Here is a 27,785-nt window from a genome sequence, read left to right as displayed (position 1 = left end):
CCGTGAAAAGGAATGCAGCATACGTGCCACAAAATGCGTGAATCCTGAACGTATTATGCTAAGTCAGTAACAAAGCACCATGCGTTACTCTATTTATCTGAAGTGTCTAGACTAGGCAGATCTATGAAGACAGAGTATATTAGTAGTTACCTAGGGCTGGAGGAAATGGGGGCTTTGGGAATGATGGCTAAGAGGTGTGGAGTTTATTTGGGGATAATGAAAATGTTCTAAAATGGAGTGTGGTGATGGAGGCACAACTCTGTACTAAAAGCCACTGAATTGTATACTTTAAATGGTTGACTTGTATAGTGTATGAATTATACCTCCATGGAGTTTTTCAACAAACAATAACCTTGGTTTGCTGTGATGGTTACACAACTTAAAAAATTTGCTAAAATATCACTGAATTGAACACTTACAATGGGTGAATATTATGGGATGTAAACTATACCTCAATAAAGCTGATAAAACATTTTTAACCAAATTTAACCTTTTCTTGATGAGTCAGGGTCCACACTGTGACTACTAATTAATTACCTTGCGCGAAAAAGTGAGAAGAACTTGGCATTTCTCCACCTTTGTGATTCTGTTTAGTTGGTGTGCCTTTGGTATCAATATTGCAGGGCCCTTAGGATCTAAGGAAGTGGGTAGGGCTTAGACTGCCCTTTCTTGCACATCCCCGGGCTGCATGGCTTCCTTCTCCTCCCTTGGTTCAATCACCATTCCCTGAAGATATTTTTGCCAATGCCAGCGTGTCAGGTTACTCAGGTTACTGCCATTACCTCTTCTGATCATTCGATTGAAGTTGACAACTCCCCAGGTCACAGCAAGTGGTGCTGACCTAACTTCTGCATGTTCCACTGCAGAGTCCTAGACGAGAGACTCCATACCCAGTACAGCTGCATGATGTTGCAGCCTCTCCTAGAAACAACCAAGGATATGGTACCCACTACATGTCCAACCACCCATCCTTCCTTCATTCCATTGGACAGATGCGGGAATTGCTTTTTCAGGATGTGAGTTGGGTTAGCCTAGATCATTTGTGCTTCCTTGTTTGTTTCCTCTAGTCTGCTGGGGAGCGGAGTAAGTTGGATTCTCCTGCTATACTCTCATCCATTTTACCTGAATTCTCTAAAAGCTAGGCCTCTGCAGTGGGCATGCTACACATCTATACATATTGAGGAAAACGTAAGGAACCTGGTTACCTGGTATTGTATTAGATAATGAAGTCCCTTGATGGCAGCTTGAATCAGTCAATGGCCATCACCCTGTTGCTCAGAGCACCACTGGGAAGTCAGCCAAACTTGTGTGCCTTTCCCTCTGATCTAGTTAGTACACTGGGGCAAACCTTCCTTTGTCGGTCTTTCCTTTGTCCGTCTTTCCTCTTGGTGACAAACCCATCTCTGAGGCTCTCTCTCTATGAAGCAAAATCCTCCTCTGTCTGCTTAACAGTGGCTGGATGAAAAATTCAGAAATGCCAATTTGAAATGACTTACGTTATGAAGAGCTTACAAAACTGCTTGTCTTTTATTGCAGTTACTAAATCATGAGGAGGGGGCCGAGAAAGAAGAATTAAAAAAAAACAACAACTGCCTTTTATTTTTATTTTCCCAGTGAGGTTTCTGTGATCTCTTTATTAGACACAATATGTGTCAGCTATTCAACTCATAAAAACGCAGAAAAACATGCCAGGAAAGGAGGAATATTTTCTGTCTCTCTTTTCCTGTGAAAACTTTGGATGAGCTCATCTGTGTTCTCTCCTTTCAATGAAAGATACACTCATCCCTCAGCCCCCATCTTCTTCTCATTTTCCATTGATGATGTCAAGCAGGCCTTACAGTATCTCTTTTGTGATCTTATAAAATCAATGACAACCAAAAACGTTTCCCTTATGGCTATGACCTCATCAATGGCTTACACCTGGACAAGCCTCATCTGCATTGGTAAGTAAAGCTCCCCTCCACTGATCCAGACTGAAGCAATTTACCAGGAAACTACTGCTTTCCTTCAAAACGCTGCCTACGCCATTCAGATCTGGAAGCCTTCTGAGCAACTCTGGCTGAGTGCTGAATCTGACTAGTCAAGACGGCTCTCCAATCTTAGTGCCTGTCTTTGCACACACCAGAAACTCTTCTTTACCTGTGTTTATACACGCACACAAAGTAATCAGTTCTTCAACATGTTAGGCATGTGACATTTTGGTGACATTCTTATACTCCTCCCTAGCCCCTGCTACCCTCCCCTCTCATTTACCTTCTGAGCAGTGAAACAGGCATCCAATTAAGTCAGTTTAGGACAGAAGGGAATTTTGTGCCACTGGGTCTACATGGCTGTGAGTTTCCGGAACCAGGGAAGTAGGTAGGGAAACATTGCCATCTCCATGCTGAGACATACTCGCAAAGTACTCTCAAACCTTTGGGACTTAAAAGATAAAAGCAACACATACTGATGAGTTTGGAGAGAAGCAAAGGGCTCTAAAGAAAATATCTTACAGGCCCAAACAGGGCAGAGCAAGGAAGGTTTGGTGTGTCTAAAACTAAATGCTGTTTCTATGTTTAAGCAAAAACTGTGTAGAGAGTACCAGTGGACCTACAATGAACCTAAGAAGCAGAATTGACAACACACTCAACTCAGAGGATGGGGCAACTCAACAGGAGAGGTCCAATTATGGGCCAGGGAGGGTTCACCAGACCTCCCTTCCTCTGGCTCACGTGAAATGTTCCTCGTGTAGCCACCTCCCTTGCTCTGGACCCAGGCACTCCGACCGCTTTTCAGATAGCTAATTCAGCTTCCCCCTTGACATTGAGATGCTGAGACATTAGAGTGAAGTGCTCTACAAAGGGTCTGTGAGCATTCTGGTCTCGGAAAAGGAGTTTCCCCTACCGTAAAAATAACCTGGCTTTTGTTTTATCCTCACAATAATAATAAGAGCTAACGAGTATTGAGCGCTTGCTACATGCTAGGCATACTTATAAGCATTTTACATGATGAAGGCATTTAATCTCCACAAGAACCTTCTGAGTCAAACACTATTATTATCACCATATGACAAATAAAGAAACTGAGTCAGAGAGTGTAAAGAAGCTGCTCAGGGTTATGTAGCTTGGATGTGACAGAGTCAGGCTTCAAATCCAGACCACGAGGCTCCAGAGCCTGCAGGCTTAACTGCCATGCTACGCCTGATCTTGTGAATTACTACGAACAAATTTCCCTGCATCTGGTTGATCCAGGTGCATAGGCGAGGCCAAAATCCACACATTTCTTATAAAATCATGGAGGTACCTGAGTGCTTGAGCCTCCAGAAAACTCTTGTTTTTCCTTTTGGCCTGCATTTATATAGAAGTCAAGGTAAAAAAACCAAAAAAAAAAAAAACCCAGAAAAAACTGTACAATGTCTTTAAAGGCACAGAAGCATTGAGATTTACCACGAGGATTTGATCACAAGTGAGCTGAATCAGCTCCTAAGTCGGTACTTGAAAATTTTCAGTGTGAAGACTTACAGTGGAAAATACGTGGAAGCAAAGTTGGGCTTATGTTTTACACATTTTAAAATCGTTTTCAGGATGTGTTTCATTTTAGGAGAGCTAGAGAAAGAAAAGGAAACATTTATTGAGTGTGAACTATGTGCCTGGCATTGGGCTGAGGGCTTTTTCACACGTGCAATCTTATTTAACCTCACAACAATCCTGTGAAATAGGATTAATTTCACTCTTACGGCTGAGAACAAAGACTCTGAGGTTATACACTTTGTTCAAGGTCACACGGTTAATGAACAGTATAACTGGTAATAAGATTTAGAAATGCGCCACATCTATCCCTTGGAAACCGCTGCCCCGCACCAATTTACGTTATATTTAGGTTGCATCTTCTACGCCTATGTGGGGTACCTTTGAAGGAAACTGTAACTGTCTCTGCATTCGAGGTAGTCACGCATGCATCTATTGCCTTCACTAGTCTGTAAGCGTCACGAATCACAGAACTCGGGTCTAACTTGTTGCTCTTCGTCAGTCATGTTTGGCAGAGGGTGTGAGTCACTTAAAACTGTGAGTGCAGACGTTGACAGCAGGCTAGACGATAATCCCAGGTAAAGACACAAATGCAGCCTGAAAGCAGCGCATCCATTTTGGGCCTTACCTTTCAGAGGGACTGCTTGACAGACCTGCTAGCAGACCTGAACAAACCCCACCACTGAAGCCCATGGATGCAGCTTCCTAAGCCCTGGGTGTGGTGTGCGTGAACTACTTCATCACTCAGCTCCTTTTCTCCCTTTCCCCCGGTGCCTCTCTGGCTGCTCTCTTTCTTCCCTGGCTTTGAATATTTTGGCAGCCTCCAATAGCTTCTCTTCAAAGAGCTGAAGACAAGCCTGATGTTACAATTGCTTTGCTTAATTCCAGACAGGTTTCCGTGAATCGTATTAAATTCAGGTGAACAAAGCGTATTTAGTCTGTGACAGAGCTGAACCGTATCTGGATAAATATAAACAAGAGAGTTAATCCTGTAAGAGCCCTACTTGCCAGCAGTTGGAAGGGTGTCAGCAGTGCCCTGGCCAAGGCAGATGGGAGGGGGTAAGGCAGAAGAGAATTAACCAGATGGGTGCCGAGCATCTGGACTCTGTATAATGAAGAGGGGCATGAAGATTGTGACTGGAATACATTAGGAGCAAAGCAAATGTTCTATTCACACACACACACCAAACAGGCATTAATATCAGTCTGTAATCCACCCCAGGGCCCCTTAGCTCGCCTTATTCTTTGTTGACTTTCATCCTCTCTGCAAAGCGTCCCGCTCAAGGTCCCTTCCCAGATCAGCCTTAGGTCATGGGGTAGATATACTGTTGCTAAACAGATATGCAAGGGAGCAGCATGAGTGACTGAAAAACAGTGTGACAACATAATCCCGGCGTGGACAGATGAGGTCAGTGTGGGGTGATGTCGGCTTTTCTAGCATCTACTGAATCACCTGATGGGAGCGGCAATGGAAAAGAATAAATACAAACACATGCAACACACCGCCACAAAGGCTGCGCGGCCCAGATCTGAGGAAAGGGAGCCCGGGTTGGTAGCATCAGTGGGGAGAAGGGGGAACAACGATCTGGGGGTTAGGAGACCTCAGTTCCCTTTTTCCCTGCCACCAGCTGAGCGGCTATGTGACCTCAGGTTGCCTGGCCTCTGAGAACTGAGGGCTCTGGTCTAGCTGGTATCTAAGGTCTCTTTCAGTTTCAAAGGCAAGGATCTGTCCTATGTAAGAGAGGTTTTATAAGGGTACCTTACTACGAGACCGCAACCTTGGGAAGCACGGTACTCTGAATCGCAATTTTCTGAAGTTGCTATGTGTAGAATGGTTTGCCTGACCTCTATGGATAAAGGTGAAGTGTAGGCAGGTGTATTAGACCAAGAGGTTGAAATAAACAGTCACAGAGAAGAACACCTGTGCTCCAACCCACAGCCACAGAATTCCAACTACCCAGGTCTTAAAGTCTTCTTTGCAGCAGGTGGACGGAGGAGAAATGAAAAGATCATTCGATGATCTTAGGTCCTGATTCATGTTCCCCCACAGGCTACTTACTTGTATACATCTCCTTTGCTCATGTTCGCTCTGCCTGGAGTATTTCCTGCATCTCTGTTTATCAAAATTCTACTCCAAGTCTAAGACCTCTCAGGTAGAGTGAAACTGCACCCTCTTTGGTTATCAGCACTTATTTCATTCTATCTCATATTACACTTTATCTCCATTTGATTACAATTACAGATTACAAACTTCCGGAGGCAGGGTATGGATCTCATTTATGTCTGTGTCCCTGGGCCTGCCTGGCACGTTGCAGGCACCGGTCAACGGTTTCTCAATTGAACAGGGATTTCCACGTTACCTGCTAATGTGACGGCAATGGAGACAGAGTCATATCCCAAGGCATTTGTGGCATTACAAGTGTAGAAACCCACATCAGCTTCCACGGGGGCCAGGATCTGTAAGGAATCATCTGGCTGTAGAAGAATCCTGGAGCAACAGAAAAGAAATGTAGGCCTGGTCAGGTCGGTTGACTCCTTTTTGGCATTGGATATTGGTAAAGCTGGAAGGAACCTCAGGGGTAGTCACAACCCTGTTTTAACAACAGGCACAAACCAGACACAGTGGTACCCAGGAAACCAGCCTCTCTTGCCACTTTGATGGGTGTGATTCTGTTAGCAAGCCCAGATAAGGAGCTTTTGGATTGCTTATGCAGTTTGTTGATTACTTGGACTAAACGCTAACAGCTGGAGCAGGCAGCATACGTGTGCTGAATACACATACACACACAGCGGGGGTGAGAGGAGATGCTAGAACGAATGCTGCAGAGGGATTTGGGGAAGGCTTCTTCAGGAAAAGGCAAAGTTATACAGAAGGAGTGGGGCTTGGCTGGATGGGGGAAAGTAGGCAGGGCTTCCAGATACGGAGAAAGGCATCTGTTAAGGCTTGGAGGTGGGAGAGAAGCAGCCAGACTGAATACTGACGAGAGGATCTTGATGCACACGTTAGAAGGAAATTGTATGTGTAACTGTATCTCAATTCTATTGCCGTCATTAGTCTGTAAATATCACTGGGCACAGAAATTAGACCTTAGTTATTGTTTTATTTCCCACAATGCTTGGCAGAGGGCTCTTTGTAGTGAAGGTGCCAGCAGAATGAAGGTAAAGCCTGCCCTTCGGGGTCATGGTAGAGAAAATTCCAGAATAATCACCACACAGTTCAGATACTTTACCTGAAAAGAATTATAAGAATCAAATTGTGAGTACCTTCCACAAGCCTCAGAATCCGCTCCTCTCTCAGTCTACTATTTGTTTCTTTTCTAGGTTCATGCCATTTCTAAGAACTACCTGTGACATGATGGCAGGCAAGCAGATTAATGTCTAATGATCACTTGAAGCTGATGTCCTGATGAGGCTGATGATAACTGGAGTGTGTATGCGGAGGTGGGAAACTAGAAGGGTTGGGGGGAGGACTGGATGGGAACTTGCCGAGATCCAGTGCCAGACCTGGCAGGGCCTTAGGTCAATAAATCACTCAATAGCACAGAAATGATTTAGCGGTGGCTCTGGGGTTCCTGCAGTCAGTCATTTCCATCTTTGTGATTATTTCCACCTCTCTGATTTCCAAAGCCTCCAAGAACTGTTCACCTAATATCATGTTAACATCCATCCAGAGGAAGAAAGCAGGTAAGGGGTCATTTTTCAGGAAAGGGAAAGAACATCATGAAAAGGTCAGGGAACTCACAAGACTTAGTGGTGAAATTAAGACTAGGAATCACATCTCCTGTCCCAGCAGCAGTCTCCCACTATACAATTCTTTTTCTTTACTATGTCTCTTGCTGGGTCCTCTCCAGACTCTATGGTATTTGCAATTTGGTGTCACCTCTAGTCAGCTCTTAATTATTCTGAGGTGGGTGACCGGTCTGCCAATGAATCAGGCTTCCTCAGCTCTGCTTTTGGCCTTGGACCTGTTGCTTTGCTTTTTCTTGCCTCCTCTTGGAGGAAAGGCAGGAGAGAGAAAGAGCAAGGCTTACATCCATCATTCTTCAATTTGGCTAGGTCTGGGCAGTTCAGATAAAAATAGGGAAGGAAATAGAAAATCTCAGCTAAAGGGAAGTTTCTGGGTGGTTTGTGTTTGATTCAGCACCGTTCCACACCATCACCGCTATTACAGGGACAGTCTAGCTTCTGTGGCATTGAACTAGAGCCGAAACTTTGTGGGGGATGACAGAGAGGCTATGAGACATTGTGATAGAGCTCATCCACCCATTCATTCACTCATTCACCCATGTGAGGTGTTTTCTCTCAAAGTCAACAATTACATACTGCTTAGTTTATTTCAAAGAGCTAATAAGAGAAAGATGATTATATAATTTGCTTATCTTTAGTAAGCCATACAATATTTTAAGTAATAATATCACTATTGTTTTGTAGGAATCTTAATAGATGCATCACAGTATCACTGCTAAATCTTTTCAGGTGTTCAGGCTGTTTTAGATTAAAAAAATGAAACATTGACTTAATGATTTAAATCTTTATGATGTCCCAGGAACATGGATGCCTCCAAAAGAATTTCCAAACGGGAATATTGAAAGCAGGCTTCACCAAATTTCATTAGAACTGACAATTTACGATGACTGAACATAGTGGATCATTAATCAGGTTTACCATCCTCAAAAGGCAGGGATTAAGATTTGCTAAATTCCTAAGTCTGTTGGCATAGTTCCTTCCCTATCAGAAGGGGTTCTTGAAGGGAACATTTAGAGCACAAGACTAGAAGACAGGTCTTCTGAACTTGATTTTGTTTCTACATTTTACCATTGGCAAATCCCTTCTTCTTTCTACATTTCAGCTTATCACGTTCTAAACCCCAGTTGAAGTATGTTTTCTTATCCAGCAGAAGGAACAGTTAAAATGAGGTATATAAGGAAGCTGCAGACCACCTTCTGGTATTTCCAATGACCCTTCTGTTGGTAATGTTGGACACCCTGAATGAAGAATTAAGTGTGAGGAAGGACAGGGGATGAAAAGGTTGTGAGGAAGGAAGGGAGAGGGGCTCACGATACTGGCCGATATCCCCCCGCCAGACAGTTTATTAGCTCTCTATATTCAGATCATATTTTCTTCCTGTAGAACTACTGCACCTGCCTGATCTCATGAAGGGAGTTGTAAATCCCACTCCCACACTGGGCCTGACACATGTAACTTTTTTAAAGTGGTGGTTAGCTTTTATAGCTGCATCAGTTCCTCCAGGCACCGGTGCTACTGAGTGAGTCTTGATGCTTCCTGCCCGTATGAAGCCTGGAAAAGAATTCCCACAAAGTTGGCGAAGAGAAGGGGGAGCTCCATCACACTGGGCACAAAGCCATGAGGGTCTGAATTAAGATGGGAATAATGGGAATGGAAAAGAAGGAATCTAGATCTCAAAATTTAGCATTCATATATTCTTCTATTCCATAAAATGTATACAAAGATAAAGAAGCTAAAATATTTGCCTTCATAAAACAGTCTTAAATATTGTCTTGAGATAAAATCTACATGGGACAAAATCTGAATTTCTCATTTATTGTGTATAGTTAGAAATTGTTTCTAGATATAAAACTGAACTCTTTAGCTCAAGGAGGTACATAATTATTTGGGGTGCGAGTAGGGATTTGAAATAGGGTTTCTTGGTCCAGTACTTTTTTCCAATCTCTCAGGTCTTTAATATGCCCATAAAATTGGTAGATGGGAGTTTGGAGGCTGCCACTAGGGGGAGCAATACTTCTGGAGAGGCTTCCCATGCAGGACTCTCTAGGAAACATGACAAGGCAAAGGAAAGGGCTTGCTGGAGACTGAGGTTTGCTTTAGTCTCTCTATCTAGCCTGGCATCTAGGGAGAGAGATTCCTGGGGTAAAAAACATTTTCTTTGTATTTCAGGCATCAACTCTATTAATGTAACTTAATTTGTTGGTAGCTGACTTCTGTCAGCTTGAATTTAGGTTTCAAATTTGACAGGCCTGTTTTAGAATGCACAGGCACAGAAACATAGTGCTGCTTTCCAAACAAAACCAGAAAGATTTCTCGGGGTTGTTTTGGAATTTATGGAATTAGAGGATGAGGGGACGTGGATTGGGGCATAATTAAGACATACATAGCAAATAGTACTGTGGTCATATTAGGTATATTAATACTCTCTGCTTTTCTCCCATACCCACAATCCCTTTTGGTTTACTGGGCTAAAACTTACTGCTTTATTTCTTTGGTCATTATTTTTAGCTAGAAAATGAAAGCATAGTTTTGCTTTTCTCGTGGCCTTTACTTGTAAGCTTCTTTGTGACAGCTTGTCTTCTCAAGCATTCTACAAATTAAGGACAACTTGAGAGAATACAGATAATTGTTTTAGTTACACAAGTGAAGCCCTTGTTGTCCAAACGAGTAGGATATGGACAAAGTGCTCGTGGGCCAGTCCTACCAAGCACAAGCTCCTTGTGGTGGAATTCTCTCCTCTGCATTTGCAATGCATAGTCAGAAGGTACTCTCATTTGAAAAGGAGGCCGCTCTGGGTGTCTAGAGGAAAGGCTCTAGCAATCCTGTGTGTGGGGTGGCATGATGATGCCTTCTAAATCCTTGGCTCAACGGTAACACCACTGTCTTGTACAGGATCATCTCTCAAAGTCATGTCCACAACCAACCATGTGAAACTGCGGTAGAGGGGAAGGCTTCCCGACTTCAGTCAAGAGACATAGACTCACGTGGTGTTCTTGGGCAAGCCTTTCAGCTCTACGAGCCTCTAAGTTCCTTCTGCAAATTGAGGATAACACCTCAGAGAGTTCTTGTGAGGATCAAATAAAGGAGTGAGCTTACTGTTTCTGAGGACCTATTTCTAAGAAACAGTGTCTTACTGTTTTCTAAGTAAAAAAGTATCAGCTTAAGCATCAGATACATCTAGTAAATTAGTAATTTTTGATGGTACAGGTGTGGGTAACCTACATTACCATCTTGAAAGTCTTCCTTGGAATTTCCAGTTGTCAGAGAAAAATTTCAAGCTCTGGACACAGAAATACCCATTTGTTACATCGGCCATGATGTACCATCTCAGGCCTCTCACCTTAACAAATCATTCTTAAACCCATTTTAGGTCTCAGCATACGACTAGAACCTAGAAATTATAGGTACATCCTTTCTTTTTAGAACAGTGTCTTCCTCATCTTTTCAAACTTATCTGTCCCACATCCCAACACAAACTTGTCTTTCCATTCAAGATGGCCTCTTTGACTCTCCTTGTCATTAGTTTTGGACAGAGTTCATGTTCTTCCTCCTTCTGTTGATCCTTCCAAATTCTCCCCATCCCTTAAGAGTAAGTTCAAGTTCAACCTCCTGTTACCACAGTCCACAAGAATCCCTTCCTTTCCTGATCTACCAGAGCTGTTTTAAATTGTACTACAAAGCCTTTCCATTCTACATCTCATTCCTTCAGTTAGATTGTAAATGAATACTTCAAGGGCTGGGACACCTACTTCTTTTATAGTTTTCTCTTCAATATTCAGTATAGTGCTGGCATGCTGAATAAATACTTAATAAAGACTTATTTAGTGACCTCCAAAGCAATGGAGCTGAAAATGATCATTTTGACATTATAGCACACTGGATAAGAGCACAGACTCCAGAGTCACGGTGACTGGGTCCCAACCCCAGCTGTACCACATAGTAGCTTTGTAACCTTGGACCAGTAATTTACTTCTCAGTGACACAGTTTTCTCCTCTATAGAATGAGGAGAATTACTGCACCAACCTAGGGTTGTGGTGAATATTCTGCGTGAGTTCCGGTATTTCAAGAACATAGAAAAGTACTTGACATAGTAAATACTACAGAAGTGCAGGTTACTATTATTATTTGGTTGTTGTTGTCGACATCACCATTGCCATCATCATTCACTCTTCATGTCTGAACCTATGTATTGTGGACGTTGTGAGGATCTGCTTTGACATGGTAAATGGCTGAGAAATGTAGCGTTTTCAAGAAAAAAAATGTAAGTTAGGGCCATGGCCAGGTGGTAAGGCATTTGCCCTGTGAGAGAGCAGGGCATGGGCCCCAGTGTGTTTACCTTGGTGGCAGCCCTGGGAAAGAGGAGGAGAGGACTGAGGCCACATGGCACATTGGGTTGGCAACTGCCTCAGTTCCATTCTTGACTCAGGAATCTCAGAATAAGGACAACTAGTTATTTCCATAACTGTTTTAACACTATTAACCAAATACTGAAATCTTAGAACACTTAAAAGAAAAAAAGCCAGAATTCTGCAATTGCAAAAAAAGTATAGAAATAAGAGTAAAAGAATAAGAATTGGAAAAAAGTGCACTTAGAAGCGAGTAAGTTAAGGGGTACTGTGCAAAGAACGTCAGCTCCCAACTCCTAGGGGGACATGTTGAGGTCTTTTCCTTACCCTGAAATGCAGATTTTTTTTTTTTTCTTTTTTCTGCTTAGGGATTCCTAAGATTAGTATAATCAAATCTACCACAAAGGGAGAGTGGGAACAGGTATCTAGTAGATAAGTGGACAAATTTTATACAGTTTTATTCTATCATGTTACTAGATTGATATTATCATCGTATTTTAGAGAGGACGCAAAAGCTCAGAGAAGTAGCTCACTCAGCTGGTGCAGGGAATCAGGAATGGGGAATGACCTTTGACCTTTAAAAAACTGACTCTATTCAAGCATCCGCTGGGGCCAAATAGGAAGGCCTGTGGTTTGGCTTCATTTTGGGTTGGGGGTAAGTTGTACGAAGATTTGTAGTTACTCAGGGAAATGGACAGTCACTAACAAGAACATTCTGGATTTTAAGTAGCTTGAAGCTGGAGGACAGAAAGAATGCTGTGAGAAGACGTCCTCCGCGAGCAAGAATTTTTTTCCAAAACCAAAAAATATAGTAGCCCAGAGACTTGCAAGGGAGACCTTTGTTTTGTACAGATATTTTAGGGAACAGATTTGAGGTTCATGAAGAGCTCTGTATCACCATTTGGTGAGGGCAACTTTGTTTTTAACCTTGGCTGTTTTTAATTTAATTGCAACTAAAAGTTATTTAATGCTGGAAGCTCCATGACTGCTCCAGGTGGAAGTATAGAAAATACTTTTGGAATGGGAAAGGTCACCTAACCACACACTCTTAACCCTGTCCTAATACTTTCTGCCAAACCCTTCAGCTTCCTTCTCTTAAGAAAATCATAAAGTCTTGAATTTGCTAATATGAGTAGTTCTATCTGCCTGCTGGGTAATTCATTTCAAACTACAGACCTCTGCATGAAATGACTCTGACTGGATTTCCTATTTACCTTGAATAGAGATCACCAAACTCCAGTTGGCTGCCGCCTGCTTTTGTAAATAAAGTTTTATTGGCACGCGGCCACAGCAGATTAAGAACTTTCTATGGCTGCTTTTACGCTACGTTGGCAGAATTGAGTGGTTGAGGCAGAGACGGGATTGCCTACAAAGCTAAAATGTTTACTATCCGGCCCTTTACAAGAAAAGTTTGCTGATCCTGACCTAGAACATGGAAGCACTTTCATTTCTGGTTTGTTTCAGGATCTTCCTCATTTATATGAAAATGTTAACCACTTTTTCAGAACTGCTATTTGCTAGGACCACTTTGCTAGGAAGAATAAATTAACTGCTAGGGGGATCTTTTGAGACCCTCTAGCTTTTCAGAGAGTGGCTGGTTGTCACTGATTGTCTCTGGTTGTCACTGATGTCCTCTAATGTTCTCTGCTGTCTGATTCATGCTAGCCATTTCTGTGACCTTGCATTGATCTTCTGTACATTTTTTTTTTTTTTTGGCTAAGCTTATGTATTTACTGGGATGGCTCCTTTTTCTCTGACTTGCTATTCTTACACTTTTCAACAGGGAGAAACATTTGTCCTCCCCATTTCCTCTAGTTCTATAAAGGAAACAAGCCAAACCAAATTGAAATTGGTTTCTTCTTCCCTCCCTAACTGCCCAGCCTCCAGTTTTTATATTATCTACAAACTTGGAAACTGCATTTCACGTGCTTATGACTTTTACATATAGCATTATTCACAACTGTGGTTCTGAAATTGACCCTGGAGGTATTTTCCATCTGATTCTCTCCTCCATTCTAAGAAGTTTCCATTTGTGGATACTCTGCGTTGCCCAAGCGAAAGCCTTCCAAATACTCCTTAATTCATCTCCTACTCAACACCACTTTGGAACACCGTCCAGAGCTTTCTGGGAAGCCTAAACACTTAGAGCATACCGATTTCTCTGTCCTACCAGATCAGAAATGTCAGCAAAAAACTGTGAGTTTTAAGCATCCTCTCCTGTTGTCTGGATTTAGGCTGATGATTCTCAATCACACTGTGTTTTCCTAGACACCTTTCTAGTGTTATTCTTTGAGCAACTGCCCAGGGGTTCCTCAAAATAAGAGTAAAACTCCTAATTTTGTGACATCCTGGAAGATGGTGTGTTACACCGGTCTCACCTCTACGTGACAATTATACTGTCAAATGTGTATCCACTGTGTGCCAGGCGCTTTACAGATAATATTTCTGTTCTTCACTCCACTTTTCTGCAGGGTGGGTGTGATCATTTTAACTAATGAGAAAACCAAGGTTCAGAGAGGTTAGACTTATGTGGATACTACGTGGTAGAACTAAGATGCTGTGATTTTAGCCTTCCTGTCCTCCACCACTGTCGACTGTCCCCAGGGTTAACTGATATACCATTAGGTTGCTCCTCTTGACCAAGGGGGTGGGGGAGTGAGGTGGGTACACCCAGACACATAGTAGAAAGAAGGCAGGGACTAGCTTAGGGATTAAAAGGCAGAAACTCCATGGCATTAGCCTGTTCCCTAGGGTTCCATATAGATGGAATGGCACCTGTGAGCTACTTCTCCATGCCTAAGAAGGAATCAGTATTTTCTTCCAAGTATCTAGTTTCATATTCTTCGTTATGTTTATCTGCATTCCTTTGAAAAAACCCATAACTTTTAGGAAAGCCTTGTTTAAATGCTTTAAGACTTCTACCAGCTGAGCTATGAGGAATATGTGACTACCAGCTCACTCTTGGACCAAAGGTGTTGCGTAGCAAGCAGGGACTTCCCTGCCCTATTGTGGGGGCGATCAGCAGTGTTTAGATCCTTCTCAGAGGATAGGATCAATCTTCATGCAGCTTTCCTTCCCAGTTTGGTAACCCAGCTCCCTGTGGCAATTTAGGAAAATCTGACTTTTCTGTAAAGAAGTTAGCAGTGTCCTTGCAGGTGTTGTTTCTGGAGTTTGGATTCCAATGTAGGAATACTGAACATATATATTTGTCCATAATGACATGAGCCTCCTGGTATTAGATGTGGGGAAGAGTTATTTACAAGGTTCTTCAACTAGGGTTGACCCCTCTCCAAATGCAAATTCAGCTTTGCCTGAATCTCAGCTCAAAATGTGGTGAAGAGTAGAAGGGCCCAGGAAGTGTTCGGTATTTATCAGAGTGGCCAAAAAGCAAGAAACAGTTCAGCTTCATCTTGTTTGTGGTTGAGGTATCTAAGCACACACATACACAGGCCACCAACACTGTAAACATACACGGTTAGAGACACAAACACAGATGTGACAATTATAATGTTTATGAGCGCCTATTATGTGCCGAGCACTGTGCATCTTTACAGCTGGGGGTGTATATGTAAAGGTAGAGTGACCAAGAGAAGCAAAGGCTCTCCCTGAAACAGATGTGCCACAATAAAAACAAAAGCCTCACAAATTGGAAGCCAGCCGGCTAGAAGACAGCATGTTAATTTATGCTAGGTCTAGCTGACCCCAATGGCTTCTTTCTAAAATACTGGCAAGTCCATGTATTCAACTAAGGCTAAAATCGATACAAAGAAACAGGGTCCCTGGAGCCAGACTGAATCTAACATCTCTGTGCTTCAATTTGTAAACATTTGTAAAATTGGGATAGTAACCTCAAAGGGTTATTGTAAGAATAAATGGACACCTGTAAAATACTTAGAACAGCTTATAGCTCAAAGCAAGTGCTCAATAAATGTTAGCGATGATGGTGATGATGATGAGGATTTATCCCTTGGCCTGGATGTAACGGGAGACAGGATACCGTAAAATATCTACTCTTGCACTTATTCACACTATAGCAGTACTTTGCAAATTGTACAGTTGTATGCCACAGAACCTTGGGGTTCCTGAAACTTCTCAAGGGGAGAACACGTGGGCAAGGTAGAAATGTTAAGCTGGGAATGGGTATCACTGTGGAACTCCGCCATAACTGAACGTTAGAGACTGGAAGTCCAGATTATGCAAAACCATGCAGACTGCTGTCTCCAGCCATTAGGAAACCTCCTTCCTCATCACTGGCATCCATCATTCTTTTCTTCCTTCCTTCATTTATCAGTTCATCATCTGTCTAGTGTCTATTATGTTCTTGGAATTGTGGAGAAAATAAGATACATTCTTAAACACTGGCCTTTGAAGAAGAGTAACATAATCCAGAAGGTAATATAGAGAAACAAATAACTACTTCTAATACACAATGGTAGGGCAGAGATAGAGTATTACGCACAGGGTACCATGTGGGTCGCAGAGCAGGCCATCTGACCCAGTCTTGCAGGGAAGGTTTCCTGTCAGGAAGGATAGGATTAGATAGACAAAGTGGGTTGGAAGTTCCCAGGCAAATTTGTAAATAGCAAGTAACTGGGTACCTCGGAAGGGCAGAGCTCAGTGGGGTGAAGTGAGGGGATTTGGTAAGAGATGAAGCAAGAGAGGCAGGCAGATATCAGACGATAAAAGGCATTGTATATCATGCTAGGGCATTTGGAACTTATCCTCAAGTGCTAGCTGGACATGAAAAGAATTTTAAGCCTGGGAGCAGCATGGACAATTTTGAAAGAAAGATGCTCTGGCAGTAGCATGTCAAACGACCTGGGGCAGAAGTCACACGCTTTTTCTGTAAAGGGACATATAGCAAATAGTTTAGGCTTTCAGGGCCTCCTATGGTCTCTGTTGTATATTCTAGTTTTTATTTGTTTTAATAACCCTTTAAAAATGAAAAGCCGAAACTTGCACAAGCCTCTTAGATAGCCTCATCCACCAGAGGGCAGACAGCAGAAGCAAGAAGAACTACAATCCTGCAGCCTGTGGAACAAAAACCACTTTCACAGAAAGACAGACAAGTGAAAAGACAGTGAGCTATGTACCAGATGAAGGAACAAGATAAAAACCCAGAAAAACAACTTAATGGAGATAGGCAACCTTCCAGAAAAAGAATTCAGAATAATGATAGTGAAGATGATCCAGGACCTCGGAAAAAGAATGGAGGCAAAGGTCAATAAGATGCAAGAAATGTTTAACAAAGACCTAGAAGAATTAAAGAACAAACAAACAGAGATGAACAATACAATAACTGAAATGAAACTACACTAGAAGGAATCAATAGCAGAATAACTGAGGCAGAAGAACAGATAAATGACCTGGAAGACAGAATGGTGGAATTCATTGCTGCGGAACAGAATAAAGAAAAAAGAATGAAAAGAAATGAAGATGAAGACAGTCTAAGAGACCTCTGGGACAACATTAAACACAACAACATTCTCATTATAGGGGTCCCAGAAGGAAAAGAGAGAGAGAAAGGACCTGAGAAAATATTTGAAGAGATTAGAGTCAAAAACTTCCCTAACATGGTAAAGGAAACAGCCACCCAAGTCCAGGAAGTACAGAGAGTCCCATACAGGATAAACCCAAGGAGAAACATGCCGAGACATATAGTAATCAAATTGGCAAAAATTAAAGACAAAGAAAAATTATTGAAGGCAGCAAGGGAAAAATGACAAATAACATACAAGGGAACTCCCATAAGGTTAACAGCTGATTTCTCAGCAGAAACTCTACAAGCCAGAAGGGAGTGGCATGATATACTTAAAGTGATGAAAGGGAAGAACCTACATCCAAGATTACTCTACCCGGGCAAAGATCTCATTCAGATTTGATGGAGAAATCAAAAGCTTTACAGACAAGTGAAAGCTAAGAGAATTCAGCACCACGAAACCAGCTCTATGACAAATGCTAAAGGAACTTCTCTAAGGGAAACACAAGAGAAGAAAAGGGCCTACAAAAACAAACCCAAGACAATTAAGAAAATGGTCATAGGAACATACATATCGATCACTACCTTAAACGTGAATGGATTAAATGCTCCAACCAAAAGACACAGGCTTGCTGAATGGATACAAAAACAAGACCCATATATATGCTGTCTACAAGAGACCCACTTCAGACCTAGGGACACATACAGACTGAAAGTGGGGGGATGGAAAAAGATATTCCATGCAAATGGAAATCAAAGGAAAGCTGGAGTAGCTATACTCATATCAGATAAAATAGACTTTAAAATAAAGAACGTTACAAGAGACAAGGAAAGACACTACATAATAATCAAGGGATCAATCCAAGAAGAAGATATAGCAATTATAAATATATATGCCCCCAAGATAGGAGCACCTCAATACATAAGGCAACTGCTAACAGTTATAAAAGAGGACATTGACAGTAACACAATAATAGTAGGGGACTTTAACACCTCATTTACACCAATGGACAGATCATCCAAGATGAAATAAATAAGGAAACAGAAGCTTTAAATGACACAATAGACCAGATAGATTTAATTGATATTTATAGGATATTCCATCCAAAAACAGCAGATTACACTTTCTTCTCAAGTGCTCATGGAACATTCTCCAGGATAGATCACACCTTGGGTCACAAAACAAGCCTCAGTAAATTTAAGAAAATTGAAATCATATCAAGCACCTTTTCTGACCACAATGCTATGAGTCTAGAAATGAATTACAGGGAAAAAAACCATAAAAAACACAAACACATGGAGGCTAAACAATACATTACTAAATAACCAAGAGAGCACTGAAGAATTCAAAGAGGAAATCAAAAAATACCTAGAGACAAATGACAATGAAAACATGACGATCCAACACCTATGGGATGTAGCAAAAGCAGTTCTAAGTGGGAAGTTTATAGCTATACAAGCCTACCTCAAGAAAGAAGAAAAATCTCAAGTAAACAATCTAAGCTTACACCTAAAGGAACTAGAGAAAGAAGAACAAACAAAACCCAAAGTTAGCAGAAAGAAGGAAATCATAAACATCAGAGCAGAAATAAATGAAATAGATCAAAGAAAACAATAGCAAAGATCAATAAAACTAAAAGTTGGTTCTTTGAGAAGACAAACAAAATTAATAAACCATTAGCCAGACTCATCAAGAAAAAGAGGGAGAGGACTCAAATCAACAAAATTAGAAATGAAAAAGGAGAAGTTACAACAGACACCGTAGAAATACAAAGCATCCTAAGAGACGACTACAAGCAACTCTATGCCAATATAATGGACAACCTGGAAAAAATGGACAAATTCTTAGAAAGGTATAACCTTCCAAGACTGAACCAGGAAGAAATAGAAAATATGAACAGACCAATCACAAGTGATTAAATTGAAACTGTGATTAAAAGTCTTCCAACAAACAGAAGTCCAGGACCAGATGGCTTCACAGGTGAATTCTATCAAACATTTAGAGAAGAGCTAACACCCATCCTTCTCAAATTCTTCTCAAAAAGTTGCAGCGGAAGGAACACTCCCAAACTCATTCTATGAGGCCACCATCACCCTAGCACCAAAACCAGACAAAGATACTACAAAAAAAGAAAATTACAGACCAATATCACTGATGAATACAGATGCAAAAATCCTCAATAAAATACTAGCAAAAAGAATCCAACAACACATTAAAAGAATCATACACCGTGATCAAGTGGGATTTATCCCAGGGATGCAAGGATTCTTCAATATACACAAATCAATCAATGTTATACACTATATTAACCAAGTGAAGAATAAAAACCATATGATCATTTCAACAGATGCAGAAAAAGCTTTTGATAAAATTCAACACCCAGATGATTATATGCGGAGATCAGGGACGATGGCGGAAGAGTAAGACACTGAGATCACCTTCCACCCCACAGATACACCAGTAATACATCTACACGTGGACCAACTCCTACTGAACACACAGGCAGAAGACCTCAGACCTCCCAAAAGGCAAGAAATTCCCCATGTACCTGGGTAGGGCAAAAGAAAAAGAGAATAAACAGAGACTAGAGAATAGGGACGGGACCTGCACCAGTAGGAGGGAGCTGTAAAGGAGGAAAAGTTTCCACACACTAGGAAGCCCCTTCGCGGGCTGAGACTGCAGGTGGTGGAGGGGGAAAGCTTCGAAGCCGCGGAGGAGAGCACAGCAACAGGGGTGCGGAAGGCAAAGCAGAGAGATTCACGCACAGAGGATCGGTGCCGACCGGCACTCACCAGCCCGAGAGGCTTGTCTGCTCACCCGCTGGGGCAGGTGGGGCTGGGAGCTGAGGCTCGGGCTTCGGTCGGAGGCAGGAAGAGGACTGGGGTTGGCGGCGTGAACACAGCCTGCAGGGGATAGTGCTCCACGGCTAGACGGGCGGGAGTGTGGGGGAAAGTGTGGACCTGCCAAAGAGGCAAGAGACTTTTTCTTCCCTCTTTGTTTCCTGGTGCGAGAGGAGAAGGGATTAAGAACGCTGTTTAAAGGAGGTGCAGATATGGGTGCGAGCTGCGGCTAACAGCGCAGACCCCAGAGATGGGCATGAGACGCTAAGACTGCTGCTGCCGCCACCAAGAAGCCTGTGTGCCAGCACAGGTCACTATCGACACCTCCCCTCTCAGGAGCCTGTGCAGCCCGCCACTGCCAGGGTCCCGGGATCCAGGGACAACTTCCCCGGGAGAACGCACGGTGCGCCTCAGGCTGGTGCAATGTCACAATGGCCTCTGCCGCTGCAGGCTCACCCCGCATCCGAACCCCTCCCTCCCACTGGGCCTGAGTGAGTCAGAGTTCCCGAAGCAGCTGCTCCTTTAACCGCGTCCTGTCTGAGCGAAGAACAGACGCCCTCCGGTGACCTACACGCAGAGGCAGGGCCAAATCCAAAGCTGAGCCGCGGGAGCTGTGCGAACAAAGAAGAGAAAGGGAAATCCCTCCCAGCAGCCTCAGGAGCAGCGGATTAAAGCTCCACAATCAACTTGATGTACCCTGCATCTGTGGAATACCTGAATAGACAACGAATCATCCCAAATTGAGGAGGTGGACTTTGAAAGCAAGATTTATGATTTTTTCCCCTTTTCCCCTTTTTGTGAGTGTGTATGTGTATGCTTCTGTGTGAGATTTTGTCTGTATAGCTTTGCTTCCACCATTTGTCCTAGGGTTCTATCCGTCCATTTTTCTGTTCTTTAAAAAAAATTTTTTTCTTAATGATTATTTTTAATTTTAATTATTTTATTTTATTTTATCTTCTTTCTTTCCTGCCTTCCCTCCTCCCTCCCTCCTTTCTTCCTTCCTTCCTTCCTTTCTCCCTTTCTACTTTTTCTCACTTTTGTTCTGAACCATGTGGATGAAAGGCTCTTGGTGCTGCAGCCAGGAGTTAGTGCTGGGTCCCTGAGGTGGGAGAGCCAACTTCAGGACACTGGTCCACAAGAGACCTCCCAGCTCCACATAATATCAAACGGCAAAAATCTCCCAGAGATCTCCATCTCAACACCAGCACCCAGCTTCACTCAAAGACCAGCAAGGTACAGTGCTGGACACCCTATGCCAAACAACCAGCAAGACAGGAACACAACCCCACCCATTAGCAGAGAGGCTGCCTAAAATCATAATAAGGTCACAGACACCCCAAAACACACCCCCAGACGTGGACCTGCCCACCAGAAAGACAAGATCCAGCCTCATCCACCAGAACACAGGCACTAGTCCCCTCCACCAGGAAGCCTACACAACGGCAACTACGGACCTGCAGCCTGCAAAAAGGAGACCCCAAACACAGTAAGATAAGCAAAATGAGAAGACAGAAAAACACACAGCAGATGAAGGAGCAAGATAAAAACCCACCAGACCTAACAAATGAAGAGGAAATAGGCAGTCTACCTGAAAAAGAATTCAGAATAATGATAGTAAAGATGATCCAAAATCTTGGAAATAGAAGAGAGAAAATGCAAGAAACATTTAACAAGGACCTAGAAGAACTAAAGATGAAACAAGCAATGGGGAACAACACAATAAGTGAAATTAAAAATACTCTAGATGGGATCAATAGCAGAATAACTGAGGCAGAAAAATGGATAAGTGACCTGGCAGATAAAATAGTGGAAATAACTACTGCAGAGCAGAATAAAGAAAAAAGAATGAAAAGAACTGAGGACAGTCTTAGAGACCTCTGGGACAACATTAACGCACCAACATTAGAATTATAGGGGTTCCAGAAGAAGAAGAGAAAAAGAAAGGGACTGAGAAAATATTTGAAGAGATTACAGTTGAAAACTTCCCTAATATGGGAATGGAAATAGTTAATCAAGTCCAGGGAGAACAGAGAGTACCATACAGGATAAACCCAAAGAGAAATACGCCAAGACACATATTAATCAAACTATCAAAAATTAAATACAAAGAAAACATATTAAAAGCATCAAGGGAAAACCAACAAATAACACACAAGGGAATCCCCATAAGGTTAACAGCTGATCTTTCAGAAGAAACTCTGCAAGCCAGAAGGGACTGGCAGGACATATTTAAAGTGATGAAGGAGAAAAACCTGCAACCAAGATTACTCTACCCAGCAAGGATCTCATTCAGATTTGATGGAGAAATTAAAACCTTTACAGACAAGCAAAAGCTGAGAGGGTTCAGCACCACCAAACCAGCTTTACAACAAATGCTAAAGGAACTTCTCTAGGCAAGAAACACAAGAGAAGGAAAAGACCTACAATAACGAACCCAAAACAATTAAGAAAATGGAAATAGGAACATACATATTGATAATTACCTTAAGTGTCAATGGACTAAATGCTCCCACCAAAAGACACAGATTAGCTGAATGGATACAAAAACAAGGCCCATATATATGCTCTCTACAAGAGACCCACTTCAGACCTAGAGACACATACAGACTGAAAGTAAGGGGATGGAAAAAGATATTCCATTCAAATGGAAGCCAAAAGAAAGCTGGACTGGCAATTCTCATATCAGACAAAATAGACTTTAAAATAAAGACTATTACAAGAGAAAAAGGACACTACATAATGATCAAGGGATCGATCCAAGAAGAAGATATAACAATTGTAAATATTTATGCACCCAATATAGGAGCACCTCAATACATAAGGAAAATACTAACAGCAATAAAAGGGGAAATCGACAGTAACACATTCATAGTAGGAGACTTTAACACCCCACTTTCACCAATGGACAGATCATCCAAAATGAAAATATATAAGGAAACACAAGCTTTAAATGATACATTAAACAAGATGGACTTAATTGATATTTATAGGACATTCCATCCAAAAACAACAGAATACACATTTTTCTCAAGCGCTCATGGAACATTCTCCAGGATAGATCATATCTTGGGGCACAAATCAAGCCTCAGTAAATTTAAGAAAATTTAAATTGTATCAAGTATCTTTTCCGACCACAACGCTATGAGACTAGATATCAATTTCAGGAAAAGATCTGTAAAAAACACGAACACATGGAGGCTAAACAATACACTACTTAATAACGAAGTGATCACTGAAGAAATCAGAGAGGAAATAAAAAAATACCTAGAGAAAAATGACAATGGAGACACAATGACCCAAAACCTATGGGATGTAGCAAAAGCAGTTCTAAGAAGGAAGTTTATAGCAATACAATCCTAATTAAGAAACAGGATACATCTCAAATAAACAAGCTAACCTTGCACCTAAAGCAATTAGAGAAAGAAGATCAAAAAACCCCCAAAGTTAGCAGAAGGAAAGAAATCATAAAAATCAGATCAGAAATAAATGAAAAAGAAATGAGGAAACAATAGCAAAGATCAATAAAAATAAAAGCTGGTTCTTTGAGAAGATAAACAAAATTGATAAACCATTAGCCAGACTCATCCAGAAAAAAAGGGAGAAGACTCAAATCAATAGAATTAGAAATGAAAAAGGAGAAGTAACAACTGACACTGCAGAAATACAAAAGATCATGAGAGATTACTACAAGCAACTCTATGCCAATGAAATGGACAACCTGGAAGAAATGGACAAATTCTTAGAAATGCATAACCTGCCAAGTCTGAATCAGGAAGAAATAGAAAATATGAACATACCAATCACAAGCACTGAAATTGAAACTGATTAAAAGTTTTCCAACAAACAAAAGCCCAGGACCAGATGGCTTCACAGGCGAATTCTATCAAACATTTAGAGAAGAGCTAACACCTATCCTTCTCAAACGCTTCCAAAATATAGCAGAGGGAGGAACACTCCCAAACTCATTCTACGAGGCCACCATCACCTTGATACCAAAACCAGACAAGGATGTCACAAAGAAAGAAAACTACAGGCCAATATCACTGATGAACATAGATGCAAAAATCCTCAACAAAATACTAGCAAACAGAATCCAACAGCACATTAAAAGGATCATACACCATGATCAACTGGGGTTTATTCCAGGAATGCAAGGATTCTTCAATATACGCAAAACAATCAACGTGATACACCATATTAACAAATTGAAGGAGCAAAACCATATGATCATCTCAATAGATGCAGAGAAAGCTTTCGACAAAATTCAACACCCATTTATGATAAAAACCCTGCAGAAAGTAGGCATAGAGGGAACTTTCCTCAACATAATAAAGGCCATATATGACAAACCCACAGCCAACAACGTCCTCAAGTGAAAAACTGAAAGCATTTCCACTAAGATCAGGAATAAGACAAGGTTGCCCACTCTCACCACTATTATTCAACATAGTTTGGCAAGTTTTAGCCACAGCAATCAGAGAAGAAAAGGAAATAAAAGGAATCCAAATCGGAAAAGAAGAAGTAAAGCTGTCACTGTTTGCAGATGACATGGTACTATACATAGAGAATCCTAAAGATGCTACAAGAAAACGACTAGAGGTAATCAATGAATTTGGTAAAGTAGCAGGGTACAAAATCAATGCACAGAAATCTCTGGCATTCCTATACAGTAATGATGAAAAATCTGAAGGTGAAATCAAGAAAACACTCCCACTTACCAAGGCAACAAAAAGAATAAAATATCTAGGAATAAACCTACTTAAGGAGACAAAAGACCTGTATGCAGAAAATTATAAGACACTGATGAAAGAAATTAAAGATGATACAAATAGATGGAGAGATATACCATGTTCTTGGACTGGAAGAATCAACATTGTGAAAATGACACTACTACCCAAAGCAATCTACAGATTCAATGCCATCCCTATCAAACTACCACTGGCATTTTTCACAGAACTAGAACAAAAAGTTCCACAATTTGTATGGAAACACAAAAGACCCCAACTAGCCAAAGCAATCTTGAGAACGAAAAACGGAGCTGGAGGAATCAGGCTCCCTGACTTCAGACTATACTACAAAGCTACAGTAATCAAGACAGTATGGTACTGGCACAAAAACAGAAAGATAGATCAGTGGAACAGGATACAAAGCCCAGAGATAAACCCATGCACATATGGTCATCTTATCTTTGACAAAGGAGGCAAGAATGTACAGTGGAGAAAGGACAGCATCTTCAATAAGTGGTGCTGGGAAAACTGGACAACTACATGTAAAAGTATGAGATTAGATCACTCCCTAACACCATACACAAAAATAAGCTCCAAATGGATTAAAGACCTAAATGTAACGCCAGAAACTATCAAACTCTTAGAGGAAAACATAGGCAGAACAGTCGATGACATAAATCACAGCAAGATCCTTTTTGACCCATCTCCTAGAGAAATGGAAATAAAAACAAAAATAAACAAATGGGACCTAATGAAACTTAAAAGCTTTTGCACAGCAAAGGAAACCATAAACAAGACCAAAAGACAACCCTCAGAATGGGAGAAAATATTTGCAAATAAAGCAACTGACAAAGGATTAATCTCCAAAATTTATAAGCAGTCCATGCAGCTCAGTAACAAGAAAACAAACAATGCTATCCAAAAATGGGCAGAAGACCTAAATAGACATTTCTCCAAAGAAGATATACAGACTGCCAACAAACACATGAAAGAATGCTCAACATCATTAATCATTAGAGAAATGCAAATTAAAACTACAATGAGATATCACCTCAAACCAGTCAGAATGGCCATCATCAAAAAATCTAGAAACAATAAATGCTGGAGAGGGTGTGAAGAAAAGGGAACACTCTGGCACTGCTGGTGGGAACGTGAATTGGTTCAGCCACTATGGAGAGCAGTATGGAGGTTCCTTAAAAAACTACAAATAGAACTACCATATGACCCAGCAATCCCACTACCGGGCATATCCCCTGAGAAAACCGTAATTCAAAAAGAGTCATGTACCAAAATGTTCACTGCAGTTCTATTTACAATAGCCCAGAGATGGAAACAACCTAAGTGTCCATCATCGGATGAATGGATAAAGAAGATGTGGCACATATATACAATGGACTATTACTCAGCCATAAAAAGAAATGAAATTGAGCTATTTGTAATGAGGTGGATAGACCTAGAGTCTGTCATACAGAGTGAAGTAAGTCAGAGAGAGAAAGACAAATACCGTATGCTAACACATATATATGGAATTTAAGAAAAACAAATGTCATGAAGAACCTAGGGGTAAGACAGGAATAAAGACACAGACCTAGTAGAGAATGGACTTGAGGATATGGGGAGGGGGAAGGGTAAGCTGGGACGAAGTGAGAGAGTGGCATGGACATATATACACTACCAAATGTAAAATAGCTAGCTAGTGGGAAGCAGCTACATAGCACAGGGAGATCAGCTCGGTGCTTTGTGACCATCTAGAGGGGTGGGATAGGGAGGGTGGGAGGGAGGGAGATGCAAGAGGGAAGAGATATGGGAACATATGTATGTGTATAACTGATTCACTTTGTTATAAAGCAGAACACAACAATGTAAACCAATTATACTCCAATAAAGATGTAAAAAAAAAAAAAAGGAAATGATTATATGCAAAACAGTCTGCCAAAGTGTGGTATAAAACGCCTGGCATACCATAACCTGTTCTATTCCATTAATCATGACTCAGCCCCTAGGTTCGTGACCTTCAAAAAAAAAAAAAATTCAACACCCATTTATGATAAAAACTCTCCAGAAAGTGGGCATGGAGGGAACCTACCTCAACATAATAAAGGCCATATATGACAAACCCACAGCAAACATCAGTTTTTCAGTGAAAAACTGAAATCATTTCCTCTAAGATCAGGAACAAGACAAGGATGCCCACTCTCGCCACTATTATTCAACAGAGTTTTGGAAGTCCTAGCCATGAGAATTGGAGAAGAAAAAGAAATAAAGGGAATCCAAATCAGAAAAGAAGAAGTAAAACTGTCACTGTTTGAAGATGACATGATACTATACATAAAGAATCCTAAAGATGCCACCAGAAAACCACTGGAGCTAATCCATGAATTTGGTAAAGTTGCAGGATACAAAATTAATGCACAGAAATCTCTTACATTCCTACATCCTAATGATGAAAAATCTGAAAAAGAAATTAAGGAAACACTCCCATTTGCCATTGCAACAAAAAGAAAATACCTAGGAATAAACCTACCTAGGGAGATAAAAGTCCTGTATGCAGAAAAGTATAAGGCACTGATGAAAGAAATTAAAGATGACACCAACAGATAGAGATATATACCATGTTCTTGGACTGGAAGAATCAATATTGTGAAAATGACTATACTACCCAAAGCAATCTACAGATTCAAAGCAATCCCTATCAAATTACCAATGGCAGTTTTTACAGAACTAGAACAAAAAATTTCACAATTGGTATGGAAACATAAAAGACCCCGAATAGCCAAAGCAGTCTTGAGGGAAAAAAACAGAGGTGGAGGAATCGGACTCCCTGACTTCAGACTATACTACAAAGCTACAGTAATCAAGACAATATGGTACTGGCACAAATACAGAAATATAAATCAATGGAACAAGATAGAAAGCCCAGAGGTAAACCCACGCACCTATGGTCAACTAATCTATGACAAAGGAGGCAAGGATATACAATGGAGAAAAGACAGTCTCTTCAATAAGTGGTGCTGGGAAAACTGGACAGCTCCGTGTAAAAGAATGAAATTAGAATGCTCCCTAACACCATACACAAAAATAAACTCAAGATGGATCCGAGATCTAAATGTAAGACTGGACAGTATAAAACTCTTAGAG

The 27,785-nt window shown here is 41.3% G+C and overlaps 1 protein-coding gene across 2 annotated transcripts in view; it reads right to left on the bottom strand.

Annotated features, from left to right (window-relative positions):
- ADAMTSL1 (ADAMTS like 1) overlaps nt 1–27,785 on the bottom strand; it is a 1,021,102-nt gene that overhangs the window by 132,249 nt on the left and 861,068 nt on the right. For both annotated transcript variants that reach the window (XM_060300968.1, XM_030840590.2), the window contains one exon: nt 5,867–5,994. In XM_060300968.1, coding sequence (XP_060156951.1) covers nt 5,867–5,994 — 128 coding nt within the window. The remainder of the gene's footprint in view (nt 1–5,866; nt 5,995–27,785) is intronic.

This window comes from Globicephala melas, chromosome 6 (assembly GCF_963455315.2).
Source record: "Globicephala melas chromosome 6, mGloMel1.2, whole genome shotgun sequence".
NCBI classification, from domain to species: domain Eukaryota; kingdom Metazoa; phylum Chordata; class Mammalia; order Artiodactyla; family Delphinidae; genus Globicephala; species Globicephala melas.
The sequence above is the reverse complement of the archived record's forward strand: the minus strand, read 5'-3'. Positions and strand labels throughout refer to the sequence as shown.